The 18,597-nt window shown below is 35.7% G+C and overlaps 2 protein-coding genes across 5 annotated transcripts in view; one reads left to right on the forward strand and one right to left on the reverse strand.

Annotated features, from left to right (window-relative positions):
* The window catches only part of LOC132257080 (protein pangolin, isoforms A/H/I/S), a 58,267-nt gene extending 50,389 nt beyond the window's left edge, over positions 1 to 7,878 (forward strand). For 2 of the 4 annotated variants that reach the window (XR_009468238.1, XR_009468239.1), the window contains exon 11: positions 1,661 to 1,713. Coding sequence is in view for 2 of the 4 variants with exons in the window: in XM_059753808.1 (XP_059609791.1) it covers positions 1,661 to 2,135 (475 nt within the window). In the remaining 2 variants the exon portion in view is untranslated. Of the gene's footprint in view, positions 1 to 1,660 lie in introns of all 4 variants that reach the window. The other 2 variants (XM_059753808.1, XM_059753807.1) reach the window with 1 other exon arrangement.
* Positions 7,879 to 8,103: 225 nt separating this feature from the next.
* LOC132257081 (uncharacterized) lies at positions 8,104 to 17,661 on the reverse strand. The gene is made up of 7 exons (XM_059753809.1): positions 17,610 to 17,661; positions 17,503 to 17,543; positions 17,215 to 17,444; positions 15,155 to 15,775; positions 11,715 to 12,065; positions 9,011 to 9,888; positions 8,104 to 8,939 (listed from the first exon to the last, which is right to left on the reverse strand). Exons 2-6 carry the CDS (start codon positions 17,516 to 17,518, stop codon positions 9,538 to 9,540), a joined length of 1,569 nt encoding a protein of 522 aa, XP_059609792.1. The 5' UTR covers positions 17,519 to 17,543; positions 17,610 to 17,661; the 3' UTR covers positions 8,104 to 8,939; positions 9,011 to 9,537.
* Between the last annotated feature and the right edge of the window lie 936 nt (positions 17,662 to 18,597).

Genomic DNA, 18,597 nt, shown 5'->3' on the forward strand with positions numbered 1-18,597 from the left:
AGACTTCTCTTTAGGACACTCGCTTTAAGACCCCTTTTTTTCTCTAACGCTTCTGCGCTTTTGTGTTTCTGTGCTACAGTGAGACAGACAACGCCGATTTTAATGCTAAACGCGGCGCTATCGGTAAATACTCAGTTATACTTTGCAGACAGCAAAGTATCGCGGGAATCGACATAAATTATTTCAAATTAACAATTTAATGCTCCGTTATAGCAAAAAACACGAATCTAAAGTACATTTAATGCAGTATTTTTATTTCTCTTATTTCTTTATAAAATTTAAATTGTACAAAACTACAAAGCAATTTTTTATGTGGAAGTTTTTGGTGTCGGTTTTTACATGATGTTTTTTTTTTAATAATTGGGATGAAAATATAAAGTTCGTGACTTATTACATTGCAAGTCCTGTATGTAATACCGCGGATGGTGGAATCTTCGAGTAAACGCTAGCAAGAGCATCAGCGAGATCTAGAGTCGAGAATCAGATTGAATTACATTCATTCGAAACGCGTTGATCTTTATCCGGGGCTCTTTTGGTCCAGAAAGTGCAGAAGGTGCACTGATTCTGCAATATTCAGATGAGATATTGAAAGAATTCCCCTGAAAATATCATAATTACTAGTCACTAATCCTTCGTAGAAGATGCTGTTTCTTGTCTGAAGCCATCTTCTACTCTCACTTCTCTGCAATATTCTTCACACATTTCACGAAAAATTAAACATTTCTTGTCAATATCCAAAATATTGGCCTCGGAGTGACGTTCAAACACATTGGCACAAGAGTAGAACAGTCCGACGAGTGCCGAGCGGCTGTGCTAATCGCCCGAGCTGTGACGACACTTGAAAAAGGAATCGTACACAGACGAATCTTTTTTTCATTCTGTCACACCGCTGAGTGTATAAACTTGTTTTTCACGAAAATGAGAATTTTCACGGTGGAAATTCCTATGCAACGTTAAATAAGTGAAGCTGATCTGATCGTTTACCGCGATCTTCCCGAGAAAAAATTGGCCGAAATAAGAATTTTGGGAAAAAAAGGTCCCGCAAGGGCGTAAAAAAGTCCCGGGCTCGTGTAATCAATGTTAAAAGCCCAGTCTGTTCGGTGTGTAAAACAAAATTCATATCATATTATTTCTTGAAATTACGAATTCTAATACTGACATACGTTTTAAAAACTAATGTTTAATAGTGTTTACACTTACGTTGAAGGTTTTACATTTTTGTGTTTCCTGATTTTCTTCGAAATTTGATTTTAGTATAAATTATAATCTACTTTTACTTGCATTATCATATACCTAAAAAACATTAATTTTTTTAATGTTTGTTTTTTGTATTTTTTTCTATTTCAGTTGAATGTATTGAACAGAAATGATTATTTTGTGATCAAACGTCACAGCACCATATTTCTACCTTTTATACAACAAGTTGAAAGTCAATTTTTGCAACCAAAATAATATGTTGCTCAAAAATTATTAAATGGATATCAAAATATTTTATTCCAACAATTTAAGAGACCTCTTTTTCCTAACCTAGAACAAATATATAAAAGTGAAAGTTTCTAGAGTAATTTTTAAATTACTCTACATTGCTTGGATTCCTCTATTTGATATAATGAAAAATTTAAAAGTTTTATGTAATGATTTTCTTTGTAATATTTTGTAGGCGAAAGAAAAAGTGCATAAAGTACATGGAGTCGGAGGGTGAGGAGGGTGGTGAGACGGAAAACCTCATATCAGACGACAACTTGGGAAGCTGTGGCAGTGTAGAGGATGCCAAGACTCCGGATGACGACACAGAGTCAATGTCATCGCCGAGCTGCCTCTCTGCCTTGTCAAGTCTGCAATCACCGACCGCGAGTGTGGCCTCACCGCTTACGCTGATAGCAAGTCCTGGTACTCGGTCGCCACGCCACGAAGAGGCGGCGGCTGTACGAAGCCCGGTAGGAGCTAATCCGCGCGATGTAAACAACCCACTGAGCGTGAATCAGCTCACGAAGCGAGATTACAAATATGATTACACGCCATATCACACGTATAGTGGAGCAGCTATTGCAGCACCGCAGTTTACAGCTATGTTGGCAGGAGGCGCGCAAGAACCTCATCTTCGCGACGACGACGGTGCCATCAGTGTCACATAACACAGGGACAAAACTTATTAAAAAGGGGGACATTAAATATATTTACCCCCTCAAACCGCGCCTCTTGTCTAGTTGCAATATCACCAGGAATGATAATATTACAGGCGATTTGTCAATAGTTCGAATTTCTATTAGCAATAATTTGGTTTCAAAGTTAATTGGTATTCTGACTTTATTACCTGCACCTTGGACATCAATTCCTAGCCATTTCAGAAATTTGTATTATAACAAATCCAGTATCGAACACTATCATATAGTGACTGCATAATGATTATCCAATTAACTCTTTTCAGACAAAAGTTATCGAAATTTTAAAAACGTCACAAACTCACGATCCACAGTAAAAAATATTCAATAGCAATTTCAAAGAAAAACCAAACAAGAAATTAGTAAAATTCTTTTATCTGCAGAACAAACAAACTACACTTTTTGTACGTCAAAGATTTTGTTTATCTGGTTCTACCTTTCATATTTCGAGTTGTTCATTAAATTATATTATATCACATTTTTTGTTTTAAATTGCATAGTGCAATTATAGTTACTATGTGATACGATATAGTATGTGGATGAACACACACTTTGCGAATGTTTATGGTGAAGCTGAAATTTACTGTAGGTTAAATTATTTTGTAGCCAGCATGGTACGTGCCAATTTCGAATAGAAGTAAAAGTCAAAATGTGTCTAAACATTGAACAATCTATACTTTAGTTCTACTGTGTATCAACAGAACAATATAATCCAATTTTGGAAACGATTCTAGATGTACCATTGAATTTTTTCTTAGAAATTTAATCAAAATAGCTTGATTTTAGAACTAAATTTTAAACTTAAGCAGCCCTGTAGCGTAAATGGGTCTCACAGCGAAAAATGACGTTCGTGTGTATTTAGGATTTTGAACAATAACACTCGTGGCCGAGAAAGACCATTCGCGAAAGGAAACACTTATTTGGACATGTCTCAATAAGCCAATATCCATCGTATACATTCACATTGGCAAGTGCATTCGCATGCACTTGCCTGCGATTTTTTCGGACTTGAAAAGTATATTACACACTCTGTTTCTCGATTTGCGCACACATTAACACTCACAGAAACTCACTGTGGAGTTGCTACGATACCCAGTTTGAGCTAACCACGGCGCGATCGCGAGAATCGATTCAAAATAGACGCATAACTGTATAACAAGCATTTTGGCGTAGATTCATCGAGCACGTTGAACTTGTGAGTTCTGTGACTAAATAAACAAAGTTATATCGGTTTATTTTTCAAATGAAAATATTGTTACATTTATATTTCATTTAATTTCGCAATTGTCACATTACAAGTTGGTCGCGTGGATAAATACACGCACTTTTTTGCGTTTATTAAATTCATTATATCTTTTCATCTTACTTTCTCTAGCAAGCTGTCGGACCCATATAAGTTAAATAATGAAATTTGAATTAAGTAATACAATAATCCTATGCTACTTCTCGCATTTTACTGACTATATTTTTAAAACAAAGGTTAAACTTTTGTTTGTGGCGAAAATTTTCATGTGCACATTTTATTTACTCAATTTACATCTTGGTGGTATAATTTTTTCGAAATTGTTATAAGATTAAAGTATTCTGAAGCTGATTTATTTATAAAACTCTCTCGGGATTTAGAAAGAGCCACTGGTTTATTCCAAGTATTATTTTAAATGGAATAGTCAAAATAATCTTTTATTGACAAATCATGTCCGTCTGTGTCTGTTTATTTGCAATAATTTACTTAGAAAATTTTAAAAATCAGATGTGTTTAACTTTAATTAGAGAATTCAAGCATAAACTTATTTAGGTACATAATTCAATTTTCTTGCTCAAATTGCTAGAGCTTGCGGCGCTGTGAATAATGATAACATATTTCATTGTGTTGCTCTGTGTTTCTTAACACATTATTGCCATTCGATTTTTAACGATTTTCGAGTCCACAAATAGAGATCAATATTTTAGGTCATGTTGGGTAATGTGTATGCATGTGTATACACATTTGTAATTCTGTGAAGATAGATCTTTTCCAATGAATTCAACGTAATAATCTTCCTATTTTTTGTTCCTTTCTTTTATATAGTTGATTATAGTCGAGTTAAAAATTTAATTTTTTTAGTCTTGGAAAACGCTATTTTTTAACTAGTGATTTAAATTGTTTTTGAATACGTAAACCTAAAGTATCACTGATGTAGAGGCGAAGGAAAATTAGTTCGTATGTATTTAATGCTTTGTCTAATCTAGAAACTGGAAATATTTAATGAAAATATATCCAATAGCTTAAAAAGCTACAGTGGTTAGGAATTGGGAGATCTCTGCTATTCTGGATTGAAGAATATGAGCCAAGGGGTGGCTAATGTTGGAGATGCAGTGTCATTTGGTCGAAGATGCACGGAGATGCAGAGATGCTGTGGCACTCAAAACCCACATTAGCCACCCCTTGAGATGAGCGCTTAAGTAATAATATACATATTATGGAGTCGACTGTTTGAATCCGGATCACTACCTGATCCGGATCGGACTTTCATTTTACGTTTGAAGAACAAATTTAGTTCTCTAAATTGAAGATTTAATTCACAATTGATAAAAAAGTATCACTTTTTAAGTACCAATTCAGACTCTCCAGGTTTGAGACAGGGCCAGACAAATAGTTGTATAGTTTTTTTTTTCAACTATTCAGTCACCAGTCCAGGGTAAGGGGAAAAAGCTTAAGATTAGATTTCCATAAAAAAAATATAATTCCATTTTGGAAACGTCTCGAACTAGGCTAACATTCGTTTTAAAATAGCGTGACTATCAAACAAAGGCTGTTATTCAAAAATTTGAATATACATTGATATTACTGCCTTTAGCGTTGGTCATATAAACTTTTGTTCTAAATAATTGTAGACTTTTGTGTAACTTTTAAAATGAGGATACAAATATTAAGATCCGACATATAGAATCAAAACCATAAAGTAAATTAAATTGAAATTGTATGCTCCTTAAATTCAGTTTCTGCTGCATCAGTGAGAAGTTATAACCTAAATATTTCAAATAGTTTTGATCTGGAACGAAATTGTACAAATATCACGTTATTATAAAATGACTCCCTATTTTCTGAAACACCTTAAATGTTTTAACTTTTGCATGGAGAAATAAAATGTATTATTTCATTTTCAAATTGGAATTTACATCACAGCTGATATCTGCTATCTTGTAAAAAATCGAATTTTGATAAATTAACTAAAATGACCTCAGAGAGGTTAAATATGACGATATAAAGTGAAAAACAGGGAGTCACTTTTTCGTATCTGTCGATCGGTTCGCTCGTCCGTCGTAACAAATGGGTTTGTGGTGTCTAAACGGTAAGAGATATCGACATGCGGTTAGCACCAGAGGGTTAAAATTATGTAGAGTTAATGAACATATTGATGTCAAATCCAAATCCCATTACTCTGTCTGCCATTTTGAACACTTTGCTCATTTGTTCAGTCGCTATTGGCAGGGTTTAGGCCCAAATTCTGGTATATTATAGCGGATCTCAATACTTTTTCAACAAACCGTCACCTAAAAATCCAGGTCATTATGGACCCTAGATTTAAGGGTTTGAATTTTAAAAATTTAAGTGGTCACAGCTTCGCTTCTAATTAACCGATCGGACTGATTCTGTATTCATTCCAAAAAATCTCGTAAAATGCCATCTCTCACCAAAACATCATAACTTGGCAGGACCACCGCTAGAAGCGCTAAAATTTCGAATTTGAAGAAATAGAGATCAAGACAATGCATTTTTTATTTCAGTATGTTGTAGCTGAGGTCGAGACCTTCCCAACGATACCTTATTTGTGGAGCTTGATGTTTTAACAGCCGAGATATGGGGGACTAAAGTTAATACCTTTACCGGCCCATATCTCTGCTGCTTACCAACTGATTTCGTTCATCTCTTTACCAGAAGACGTATCTCGACGCTCTTTAGTAGGTCGAATTTATTATTAGTTTGTGAAAACATAACAAATATTGCCACACTGAATTAGCTTGAACGCCTATCTCTCGACAAATCTGTTATGCATTTTGATAAGATTTTAATATATTGAAGTCCAGACCAGAAGTTCTCTAAAAATAGGTCATAACTCATTACAGCTACAATAGATCCAGAGTTATGGCGGTTCAAATTCCCAGTTCTTAATCCAGATTGAGACTTTTTTAGTTTCTTCGTTTGATATAGTGAACGCCGATTCTTGGAACGAATGGAACGGATTTATTTGCAAATTCTTTCTATAGTATTTTGTTGGTAATAATGCTTGGAGATTTATTTGTATTTATTCTTATAATGGTGCGCGATTTTGATGATGTGATATAAAAATATTTTAGTATTATGTGGAAAATTTTTTAAAGGAAGATGGCATAGAATTTTGGCTCACAAGACAGCAATGTAGCACAATATAAATGTTGCGTTTCATTATAGGACAAATTGCACGACTTTTTTTCTCAATATGAAATTTATTAAGAGAAACTTTGATATTCATGAAATCAAATAGAAATATACAGTATTAAACATTTTAGATATTTAATAACTCTAATGATTCTAAATTATTTAAAATGGATAATAATTTCTTGTTTGGTGACGTCTTGTACTAATTTTATTGAAATTGTTGGTCATTAATTTTAGTGCAAAATTCATTGGGACCTAGACTTATTTATGACCCATAATAAAAACCGTACAGTAAAATATAGAGTATTATTCGACTTTTCCGAATGATAAGGGTAGATGAGAGTCATAAAATTTTGACATATCATATGTTATAAATAAATTAAGTTAGAATAACCATAAACTTGAAACCTGTATTAATCAGATTGTGAGTTTCACTCCCTTTTGATATGGAATCCCCGTTCCCATACTATAATTCGTCTATTTTTCATGTTAAAATGTTTGCAACTAGGCATGACGCGCTGGGGGTGAGGTAGATTCTGAGCATTTTGATCTCGTTTATATATGACGCCTTGTCACATATTCGGAGTGCCACACGGAAATAACAGTTGAGATTTATCCTGGCTGCCTATATGCTTTTAAGGGTCACACCGCCATTCTGTGCAATACTTTGAGGGAGGGAAGTGGCAATACAGGCCTACGTGGCTGTTTGCCGCTAGATGGCGGTAAAGCAGGCGACAGTAAAATAAATAATATGTATATAAGCTAAACCTAAATTTAGTGTTTTTAGAGTACAATAACTTTGTCTGGAACATAATAATTGTATATCCTCTTTGCAAAAGGATAATCCTAAGGGTAGCTCAAGTATAAAGGCAACAAACAATAATTACGAAGTTATTTACCTGAAAAAAAACTTCCACGTTTTTATAACAATTAAAATATTATTTGACCAACGTTATACAATGAGAATCATAAATATACCGATTTTTAGAAAATTGAATCAATTATTATCAAAATATTCTTAAACTCTAAATAATGGTATACCACAGAAGAATATACAAGGTAGGCTCCCATGTGAAAAAGGATAAATAATAATGTATGTTTAGATTAAACATATTGTATTATAAAAGCATTATCTAAGTTTAAAGTTGTCACACACACGCACGGATGCAGATACACAACAGTTATGAGCGCAGTAACTGTAGCAAGAGAGAAAATATATTATAACGAGAAAAATGAGAGAAATTGAATTACATATGTAGGATGTAAGAGATATTTAGCAAAGATGAAATGCCCTGAAATAAAGCAGAGAGAATACAACATTTCGTGTTTCACTCTTAATTTATTATAAAAAATAACACATATTTTTTCTGTAAAATAAATTAGACCAATTATCAATAATTTAAAATCTTTGAAAGTAATCCTGTTACAGGAGCAAATGGTTGCAATTTGGTAAGTTATTCTTCTCAGCTTCATATTTTACAAACTAACTTCACCCGAGTGATTGAAAAAGAAGTGACAAAGCTCTTCACTCGATTCTATTAACTCTTCAAACGCTCAGTTGGCCTAAAAATTATGATAACATTGTCACGTGACTCGACTTCAACTGCATATCAGCATACATAGCTTAATTCCCTGAAATTCGGGTAATGATTTTCAGACTCATCTTAGCAACTGTACAAACCGTTTGTTTTTCATAATATTGTTTTATATTTATTCATGCTTTTTACAACTTTTACTTCCTTGAATGTTGTGTGTTTATATAGTTTTCATCTTGATACAATTTCAACCGTGGCTGTTTTTTCTCTTTTTAAAATTTTTATTTACATTGTGTTTTATAGTTATACTTTTTGTTTTTTCATTAGTGTTCATTATTCTCAAGAAATTATTCTGCGTCAATTGCACATTCTCAACTAAGTTTCTGCAGGTAGGGCTCCCGAATGAAAGCTCCATTACTCATAATGGATTCAAAAAGTCCTCTATAGATCATTATCCTGACGATCAGAATCGAACGATCACCACTCCACCTTTAATGTGCCCGATTCCGTAAACACTTGCAAGAGATGATCGGCAGCGTTGCGGATTTGTAGGACTTGTTGGATAGACGCCGGGTCTATACGTGAAGGCCCTTGTTAAGGTTAACAAGAAGAACTAACACGTGGAACTGAACCTGGTAAAGATGGAAATGATAAGATATTATAAGAAAGCTGACCAATCCTTGGACTAATCTGAACATTTAAATGAATAAATTCGATTATCTTTTGCGTATTGTACTCTTGGATGGAATTACGCAATTTAGCGGTAGTCTTCTGCCTTCCTTCGCCTCCAAGGAGAGATGTTATCAGGGCGCTAGCTACTTGTTGTTTAATTTGTAACGATGCCTAGGAAGTATGAGGAAGAGGAATAATATAGATTATTGCTGATCGCATTCACTTTTGAGAGAATCTATTACCTCTTTGTTCTGACTTGGTCCAATCATTCTCCATGCACCCTCAGAAGTCCTCTGCCACTGCGAAATCCTTGCTTTTCAGATGATGGAAACGCTAATTTCTGAGCTTGCATAAAACACGCAGCCACTATATGACTATATAGGACTATGTTTGTTATGTACATAGCGATCAATCAGATACTGAATGGGAGAATTGAACTAGACATGATGCCACCATTTTCAGGCTCATAATTTCATAACTTATTTTAAAATAAGGAAATGTGTTGTTGTATGAAGGCGTCCTTAAAAGTTCACGAACGTTGTTTTAATGAGGTCTCCTCCTCTATTGTTTATTTCACGATGAAGACTTGTATGAGCGAAACATTTAATATACTGATATGAAATTTCGCTAGTTATAAAAAGGCATAATAATCATTAGAAATCCATATTTATTATTTTTTCTCAAACTCAGTTTAGCTATTCATTAGATCTTGTGTGGGCCACCTATTGCTAAAACACGACATCAGTCTTTTCATGTTGGAAAATGACAATTACTCACTCTCATTGAGGCCACACCGTTTTTCTTCTTCTAACATCGCATCCAGTTCATCCGTAAGGTTGGCCAGCATGTTGCCTATGTCATTTAATACATTAGAGTCAACGCACGGTGCACCATCGAATACATGTGCTACCGTATTGGTGCTACTGGTACTGCTCGTGCTACTGCTGCTGCTGCTGCTTAACATAACCTGATGACCGTCGCGTATCCTCTGTTTGATCGTACCTGCGTTGTCATTGGCGAAAGGCATCGAGTCAATACTATCAATGCTGCTTGTACTACGCACACTATGTACTTCTGCTTTTGTTATGTTATTCTGGCATAAATCAACACTCTGCGCCCCCTGGTAGAAAAGAAAATAAAATTTTTATAAATTTTATTAATGTATTTAGTTGTAAATAAAAAAAATGTAGATAAGCACACACTTCGCGCGTGCTTATATTTATTAATAAGCACACGCTTCGCGTAAACTTATGGTGTATTAACTGGGATATAAAAATTTCTCTCTTCCGTGGCCAACTCGATTTACTTAGAAGGAAAGAAAGCATGGAAATTTTCATATGCAATATAAAATCCAAGTCCTGTAAACCAAACAGTTATAACTCTGGTTCTATGGCTTCGATAGAAAAGTTTAACCCCATTTTAGAAACGTCTTGATCTGGACTATCGAAATACTTAAAAAATTATCTCTAATTAGTGTAACCTTAAAACAAAATTTTTCAATAATTTTTTTTTTACAAATTTTTCATTGACATTAGCGGTTCTGGCGGTGGTCTGATGAACTTCTGTTGTTCTAAATAGTCACAGTCGTAGAGCTGTGCAAGAGCTTTCCAACGAGCCACAAAATAATTACGATTAAATAAATAGAACCAAAGTTATGGCGTATTCAAAATTAAAGCTTTAAACCGTCATAACTCCGGTTCTATTGTATCCACAAAAATCTATTTTTAGAGACGTAATGACCTGAACTACAACATATTAAAATTTAAAGGAAAAGCATGATCTAGTCGCCGAGATACAAGCGCTAAAATGTTTATCAATATGGTGGCATTTGTTATGACATCACAGACTAAAATATCTATGGCAACCTACAGAGCGTCGAGACACGTTTTTTGGTGAAGAGATGTTCGAAATCGGTTGATAATCAGCGGAGATATGGGCCGGAAAGGTGTGAACTTTGACCTTCCATATCTCCGCTCATAATGAATAAGGCCCCAAAAGTAACGGTTCGTTGGAAAGGTCTCGACCTCAGTTACAACATATTACATTTTAAAGAAAATTTATGATTTCGTTTTCGAGTTATTCGTTTTCGAAAATGGTTTTTTTTTCGACTTTAGCACCTCTAGCGGTGGTCCTAGCAAGTTTTAATGTTACGAAGGAAGATGGAATTTAACGAGACCTTTCCAATGAATACAAAATCATTCCGATCGGTTAATTAGAAGCGAAACTATGGCCATTTTAATTTTTAAAATTTGAACTCTTATAGCTAGGGTCCGGAATGTCCTAGGTCCTTAAGTGGCTGTTCGCTGGAAAGGTCTTGAGGTCAGCTATAACATACCAGAATTTGAGCCCGATTCATGCCAGATGGGGCTGAATAATTGAGGAAAGTGTACTTTGGCGGTGTTCAAAGTGGCGGACGGAGGGGTGGGGGGTTGGATTGGACAAAAAAATCTTCATTACCACTGCATACTTTTAACCTTTGCCGCAAACCTCATGTCGATATTTCTTACCGTTTAGGCCCCACAAGGCCGTTTGTCACGCCGGAAGGACGGACGAAGGGACGGAACAACAGACACGAAAAACAAAAAAATGACCCCCCCCCCCTATTCCATTTTCCTCATATTTCATCATTTGAAGGTTACCTGAGTCGTTTGGATTTGATTTTGCGAGGTTCGATTTGTTGTGCGATTACAGATATTAGTTGTGATGTAAATCCCAGCTAATAATTTCGTTTACAACACTTATAACTTTATGGTATTTAAAGTTATATTTAATTTTTTTGAGAATATAATCAAAACAGGATTTTTTTCAATCTAATAAAACGATTTTCGAAGTAAAATAACTCAAGAACAAGACAATTCATTTTCTTTTAATGGCAATGTGTTGTAAATAAGGTTAAGACTTTTCCAAAAATTTCCCATTTATATGACTTCTGACTCTGTGCCTCACCTGGCGTATGGGTGGAGATGGGGGTTTCTTCTTCCATGGACGTACTTTATCTGATGGTACTTGCCGTATCATGCCACTAATTGCTACCACCTTGGCTACAGGACGAGTCTTGGTTCCACCACGACGTGGGAGCGTACCACTTGTTGCATCATATTGCTCATTAGTGGGTGTAATATCACCATCATCATAGGAGCGCCTCCAAGGTACAGTAACACCCGCTAAGGAAGTCATCATAGTGCTGCTGTAAGATCCTGCATATGTACCCGGTGTATTCAGGCCTAAATATGTGACCTGCAACCGATCTGTAGAAGCATCAAGACTCTCCAGGCTCTTTCCGCGCGTCTGTTGTAACTAAGTAAGTAGAATACAAAGATAAGTAAAAATTTCAGTTTTAGTACATCCGTAGTGGATACGAAAGGAAGGCCTTGATAACGCAGACATATTGAATCTACAAAAATTAAGAAAGTTATGAAAATATGTTTTTTTCCGTATAGATCAAAATAACACCATCTCACTCATTTGAATACTACACAAATGCCACAATACCTCATACTTGGTACTTAGTTTTACTGAAACTAATTTAAAAAAAAACCACAGAATCAATTGTTATGAATGTCAACTTCTCAAGTTAGGTTTTTCTTTACTTGCGCGTAAAGTCGAGAGAAAACACCTTTTTTTTAATCGATAATAATTTCTATTGTCATGATATTATATATATATATATATATGATATATATATATATTAATATATAAATATAAAATTATAAATATATAAATATATAAATATATATATATATATATATATATATATATATGATATATATATATGTGATGATATGATATGATCTGAAAGCAACGCGGACACGAGAGCAACGCAGACTCAGTGGCTGACCGTCAAGCTTAAACCGGTCTGGAGGAGGAAGTACACGAAAGCACTCAGTCGCGTTATCTTACCATAAAGCTGAAACCTGGTCGCGAAAGGATTCGGACGCGAAGAAAACAGAAGTTGTTTAATGTCCAGAAAAGCCAAGTATAAGCAAGGTTAGGGACCGAGGTTGATGAGATAATGCCTTTAGCCTTTTGTGTGCAATATATTTCATAAAAATTTCCCTATTCCAGGGTAAAAAATACATTCTATCACTCATTCCACTTATTCCATTGGTTTTTGACTGATTCCGGGCGTAATTGGTTGTCCATTCCTCATTAGAGCAATTCGCTTGTTAATTACTGACCAGACAAAAAATACTGACCAAAATATTTTTTTACTGACCCAAGCAATTTTATCTTTTTTCGAGCTAGGGCTTTTCTCAAGTGTACTTGCTCTTACACTTTTTATTATTACACTTTTTACTTTTTATTATATCACAGCTAATATCTGTAATCGAGTAAAGAATCGAAAAACTTAAATGGCCTCATGACCAAAAGTGACGAAAACGTCTAGATAAGAGCACGTAAAGCGTGTGCTTATGGTATCTAGCTGGAATTTATTATATGTGATACTGTTTCGGCAATTTCACCACTCGATCAAGTGAGTGATCGCCCGAAAGAGAGATCACTTAAGCTCCTATCGGGTGATGCGAGTCGCACTATTCTGCTAACTCACGTGAATGTAGCTTTTTCGTGATGAACCGTGACTTTTTCGGACTTGTTCACAAACTTTACCCACAGATGGAAACAGGGTATTTTGAGGTTTCGGCTCTCTTCGTCACCTTTCGTTGCGAAGTGGGAAAGAGAAGAATGAGCCAATCGATCAAGCAGGAAGCAGGTAGTTCTGCCTTTCATTTACTCATCGCTTGGGTGATAAGCAAGGAGTGCTATGAGATTTCATGTAAATTGTGTTCTTAAATAAATTTCAAAAGAGGATAAATTAATATTTTTCTATATTTATCTACGCACAACTGCGGCCAGATTGTGCCTAGAACCCATAATCAGAAATTTGAATAAGAATTGGCCAAACACTTTATAAATTTTCAAACGCAGAATTTAACTTTGAAATTCACATCATAATTGATTTAGTCATTTGTCACATTTAATCGAAAGATAAATGTATATCAGAAATGAGGCAAGTCTCATTACTTGTTCATTTAGCTGCACGACTTCAAAATGTTCATTTTCATAAATAACCCCATTTAAATCAATGTAATTTTACCTGCTTTTGCAGTCCTTCGCAGGAAAGGGACTAATTTCTTATTAACCTTAGATGGCAATGCTACTCTATTCTCTCTGTAAGTGAGCATTCACTCAGAATGTGGATTTTATTTTATTCGCAATATTTATAGTCAAAAATATAAATTAATTCTATTTGCAATTGTCTCTATTAATTAATCTTTAATTGCAGTCACTAATCTATGTCATTGAGCCTTTTTACGCCGGGCCAAGTTAAATGCTGGATTTATCATTAATGTAGCATTTCCCAATATTCGGCTTTATTTTAGTCCATGGCGTTGATAACGGGACACAAGCGCTTCGGCTCACTTCGGCCGGATTACACTGAAAGCGAATCATGTCGCAACCTGACGCGCAGTTGCGAATGCCGTTCAATGAGGATGTGTGTGAGAATTCGACAGCGCACACGCATGCGCAACCGCGCAGTTTGAGCCGACTTTTTAGTCCATGTCGGACTAGACTTGAGATAAATGCTGCATTTATTTTAAATCCGGCGCGGCATAAAGAGGCTCAATGAGATCTAACTGTTCAAATATTATAGTTCTAATACTTCAATCATAATATCAATTGATATTAAAATAACAAATAGCGAATTAAATACGCAAAAAAATTTCCTCGAAAACTGTGGATAATCTAGAATAGAGTCTTCTCAATCCATTTCAGAACATATTTTGAAGAAATCATGTGCTTTTATTAAAGAAAATGCATTTTAAATAAGTTCAAACGCTTGGATCACTCAGTGAGCTGCGCGTGATGATTTTGTCACAGCTTTGGCATCGTCCGATCGCTCGGCGAGCGCCCGAAAAATTAGTAGAATCGAGTGATGAGCGATAAAGCTCCTTTTTCGCATCACTCGGGTGATGTGAGTTAGCATAATAGGGGCCCAGGTATTTTTGTAACTATGTCTGTGATGGAACAAAGGCCAAGAAAGCTCAAATCCTTTCCACTTTGTCACAACGTTTCGGAGCTATTTATTTTTCCCTCTTCAGGTGCCACAATAAGATATTACATGTGACCAATCGATTTGGTAAGAAGGAAAGAGAGCATGAAAATTTTCATATGCAATATGGAATTGCATGTGCGTGAATACCCGGATGTGTTATCATGGGGCGGAAGGCATTCATAGCCAAAAAATTTCAGAATTTAAAAACTTATTATGGCCATAAACTGCCTAAGTATCCTCGAGTATTAGTCTATGTGTGTAAAGGCCAGAAAGGGCCTATACTTAACTACATTTTAATTAAAACCAATCTTAAATTTCAGCATACACTCACCGAGCATCCTGGTGACGCTACCCACTTGCCACTTATGATGTCCTGAATACGCTTAATGGCGAGTAATATTTTTTTTTGATGTCCCAGGCGTACTATGCCTATATCCTCAAGATCTTCCCATGGAACTTGTGTCACGTCACGCACAGTTTGGTAGCCCTGACTTAAAATGGGTTCCACATATTCTTCGAGACGTAATAAATGCAGCCACTCGTCAATGCTGTCTGGTACGTAGTTGGGAAGTACGTCTGATAACTGAAGAGCATCAATGTGTTGCTTTATGCGCTCACGATGATGTGGTGACTTTATACCAATGGCTGTTAAATCTTCTGGCGTCATTCGGGCTACCGTTGGCAAGTCGTATCCGGCCGTAGAAAAGCACTGTGCATACTCCTCACATTCAATCTCTGACAGCCATTCTGCTATTATATCGTAGTCGTTTTTTGTCATTCGGTCAACACTCGTTATGCTACACGAGCTCATGGAGCAACGCGGTGATGACAACGCCCCTCGTGTAGACAATGATGTATGATAGGATGAAGCTCGACCTGAATCTAAGGACACTGTGGAGTGTCGACTGCCACTGCCGGCGCTGCCAGACGAAGAGCCTGGACTATCACGACCCTACAGAAAGAATAAAATAAGATTTTTTTTAATATAACGATAATCCCGATAAAGTTGTTTAAAAATTAATTGAAGCCAAGAAACTAAAGTGAAGATGTTTGAAATTTTTTATATAAAAATTTGGTAACATTTTCAGTTTTACTTCTATTTGAAATTTGGATTTTATCAAGTCGGCGACAGGAAAAAGCTCTAGTAAATCGCAGCTCCTACACACGTTTCCCATGTGGTACCAAAAACACTCATGCGACTCTCTCGGCGATCAAGAGTGATACAAGCAAAGATTTGGATTGAGATCAGAATATGCAGTTTTCCATTAGAGAATAGGGTATTTTGCAACCACTTTATTGCATAAGACGGAAATACGTCTTGATATTTATGTGTATATTCTTTTCTACGACGTTCAGGGGCTTTTACGTAGTTCATTACGTATGGATGACTAATGAGTGGATAGTAAAAGGCCATTCCATCTAATTCATGGAATATGTAGAAAATAGTCGAAATGCTTCAGTTGGTAGGCCAGAAAATGATAAGTGGAACGTGTTTCTCGTCATATTATATACGTCAACGATGCGAGATTTTCTGCGACTTTTCGAACGAAAGTTGGGAAGTATGCCGGTGGCAGTCAGCACTCAGGACCCTATCTGTAGTAGGAGACCTGAATGTAAAGGATTCGCTATGATTATTTTCCGGCCAAGAATTGGTGTTCAACGATGTACGGAAAACGGCCAATTAGCTTAAACTAAATTTTTCCAAGCACGACGTTTCGGAGATATATTTTTCTCCTTCCTCAGGTGTATGTGTTTTTTGGGGAAAAGCTGGCCAGAAAATACAAATCACTACCTAACTCGACCAATTCAACAAGCTGCATTTTCCACATTTCCCAATCTACTACAGTTAGCTTGTTGAAGTGGTCGAGTTAGGTAGTGATTTGTATATTCTGACCAGCTTTTCTCCAAAAAACACATACACCTGAGGAAGGAGGAAAATATATCTCCGAAACGTCGTGCTTGGAAAAATTTAGTTTAAGCTAATTGGCGAGTTTTCCGTACATCGTCCTAAAGGATTCGAGTAAAGTTAAAGTAAGTTCATTGTATTAAGCTCCTTTAATCTAAATTTTATTCAATTTGTAATAATTTCAGATATTTCTCATTCCCACGGAAAACTGTTTCGCAGGTCCCAATTTTGAAAATTCTAATATTCCATCACTTTTTTCGCCACAAAAATCGTCGATTAAATTTATGCACTAATTAAATACCATAATAATAATTAGTTTGCCAAAAATTTGATTTCTAAATTTGTAAAAACGACTATTCCTTTTAGAGACTTTTTGATAAAATGTATTGAAAATAAACTTGTGATTTTTATTTGAGTACGAAACTAACATGTTTCAGTTAAGTTAATTATATAGTTGTTGTTAGTGGAGTATGGCCATAACTCACCGGACTTTGCTGAAGATCAATTCCCTGGTCCTCTTGCAATGACATTTGCTGATGGTAGAGTACAGCAGATTTGTGACTTAGTGTTGGAACGCCACGATTATCCAGTTCGTCGCATGATGCGAAGGAGCCAAAACTGCTGCCTGAATGGCGGTAGATATCGGGGACTGCAGGTGGAGCAACGCGTTTGGCAAGAGGAGTTTTGGAAACTCTTCCAGTGCTCCCAGTGTTTACTAAAAGATTTAGGATAGGATAAATATGTGTATCTAGCTATTTGTTTAATACACTTACCACTCAATTTTCGCATCTTGCACGTCTTATATGCACAGCATCTTTCAAATTAGAAGTGGTATAAGGTTGGGCATAAGTCAATCACTTATAATGTTTTATGCACTTACTTAACAGACTCTCTGCTTCTTGCGATGACACACACACAAAAACATCTATATTAGCGCCGTCTCGCGACAACCTTACGAGTTCAGATTCATGAAACGTTTGTCATCCCGACAGTACTGCCGCCTGACGAGTAGTAAATTTTTAAATTATATATCATAACAAAATTTTAATACCTGTTCATCATAATCTAATAAGACCGCTAGAGGCGCTAAAGTAAAAAGAAAAACGATTTTTAAAAATTCGAAACTAAATAACTCGAAAAAAAAACGTTTTCCATTTCCTTTAGGGATTAGTATGTTGTAACTGAGGTCGAGACCTTTGCAACGATACCCTACTTATAAAGCCTGATGGGAGCGGAGATATGGAAGATCACATTGACCGGCCTATATTTCCACTGTTTACCAATCTCTTACCAACCAATTTTAATCATCTTTTCACCAAAAGACGTGTCTCGGCGCTTTTTAATAAGCCACATTCACCATTAGCCTATGATGTCATAATGAACGGAGCCATATTGATTTAACTTTGAACGCCTGCATCTAAGCAATCGGACTTATCTTTAAATTTTAGTATGTTGTAGTTCAGGTCAGTTCGTCTTTAAAAATAGGTTTTACCTATTTGCTGATGAAATAGAACCGGAGTTATGGCGGTTTAAACTTTAAATACACTGAAATTTTTTTATTGGAGTACTTCGATATTTCAGTTCAAGGCGTTTTCAAAATGTGGTTACAGATTTTTGTCACTGCCATAGAATGCGAGTTATGGAGATTTATTTTTTTTTTTATTAAAACAGTGTAGTCAACTTGGTCACATTTGGAGTTGGTGGCGCCCAGCAGACCATGAGCGTTCGCTTATCACATGTTTTTTCTCTGGAAAAAGCCTAGTCAGTAGTTATACATAAAGTGTGCAAATTTTTTGAAATCACACATTGGCAAATTAAAATAGTAAAAAAAAGAATCAAATTTTTTTGTACTGAAAAGCATGCTAAGA

Source organism: Phlebotomus argentipes, unplaced genomic scaffold (genome assembly GCF_947086385.1).
Source record: "Phlebotomus argentipes unplaced genomic scaffold, Phlebotomus argentipes genome assembly contig_75, whole genome shotgun sequence".
Taxonomy (NCBI): Eukaryota; Metazoa; Arthropoda; class Insecta; order Diptera; family Psychodidae; genus Phlebotomus; species Phlebotomus argentipes.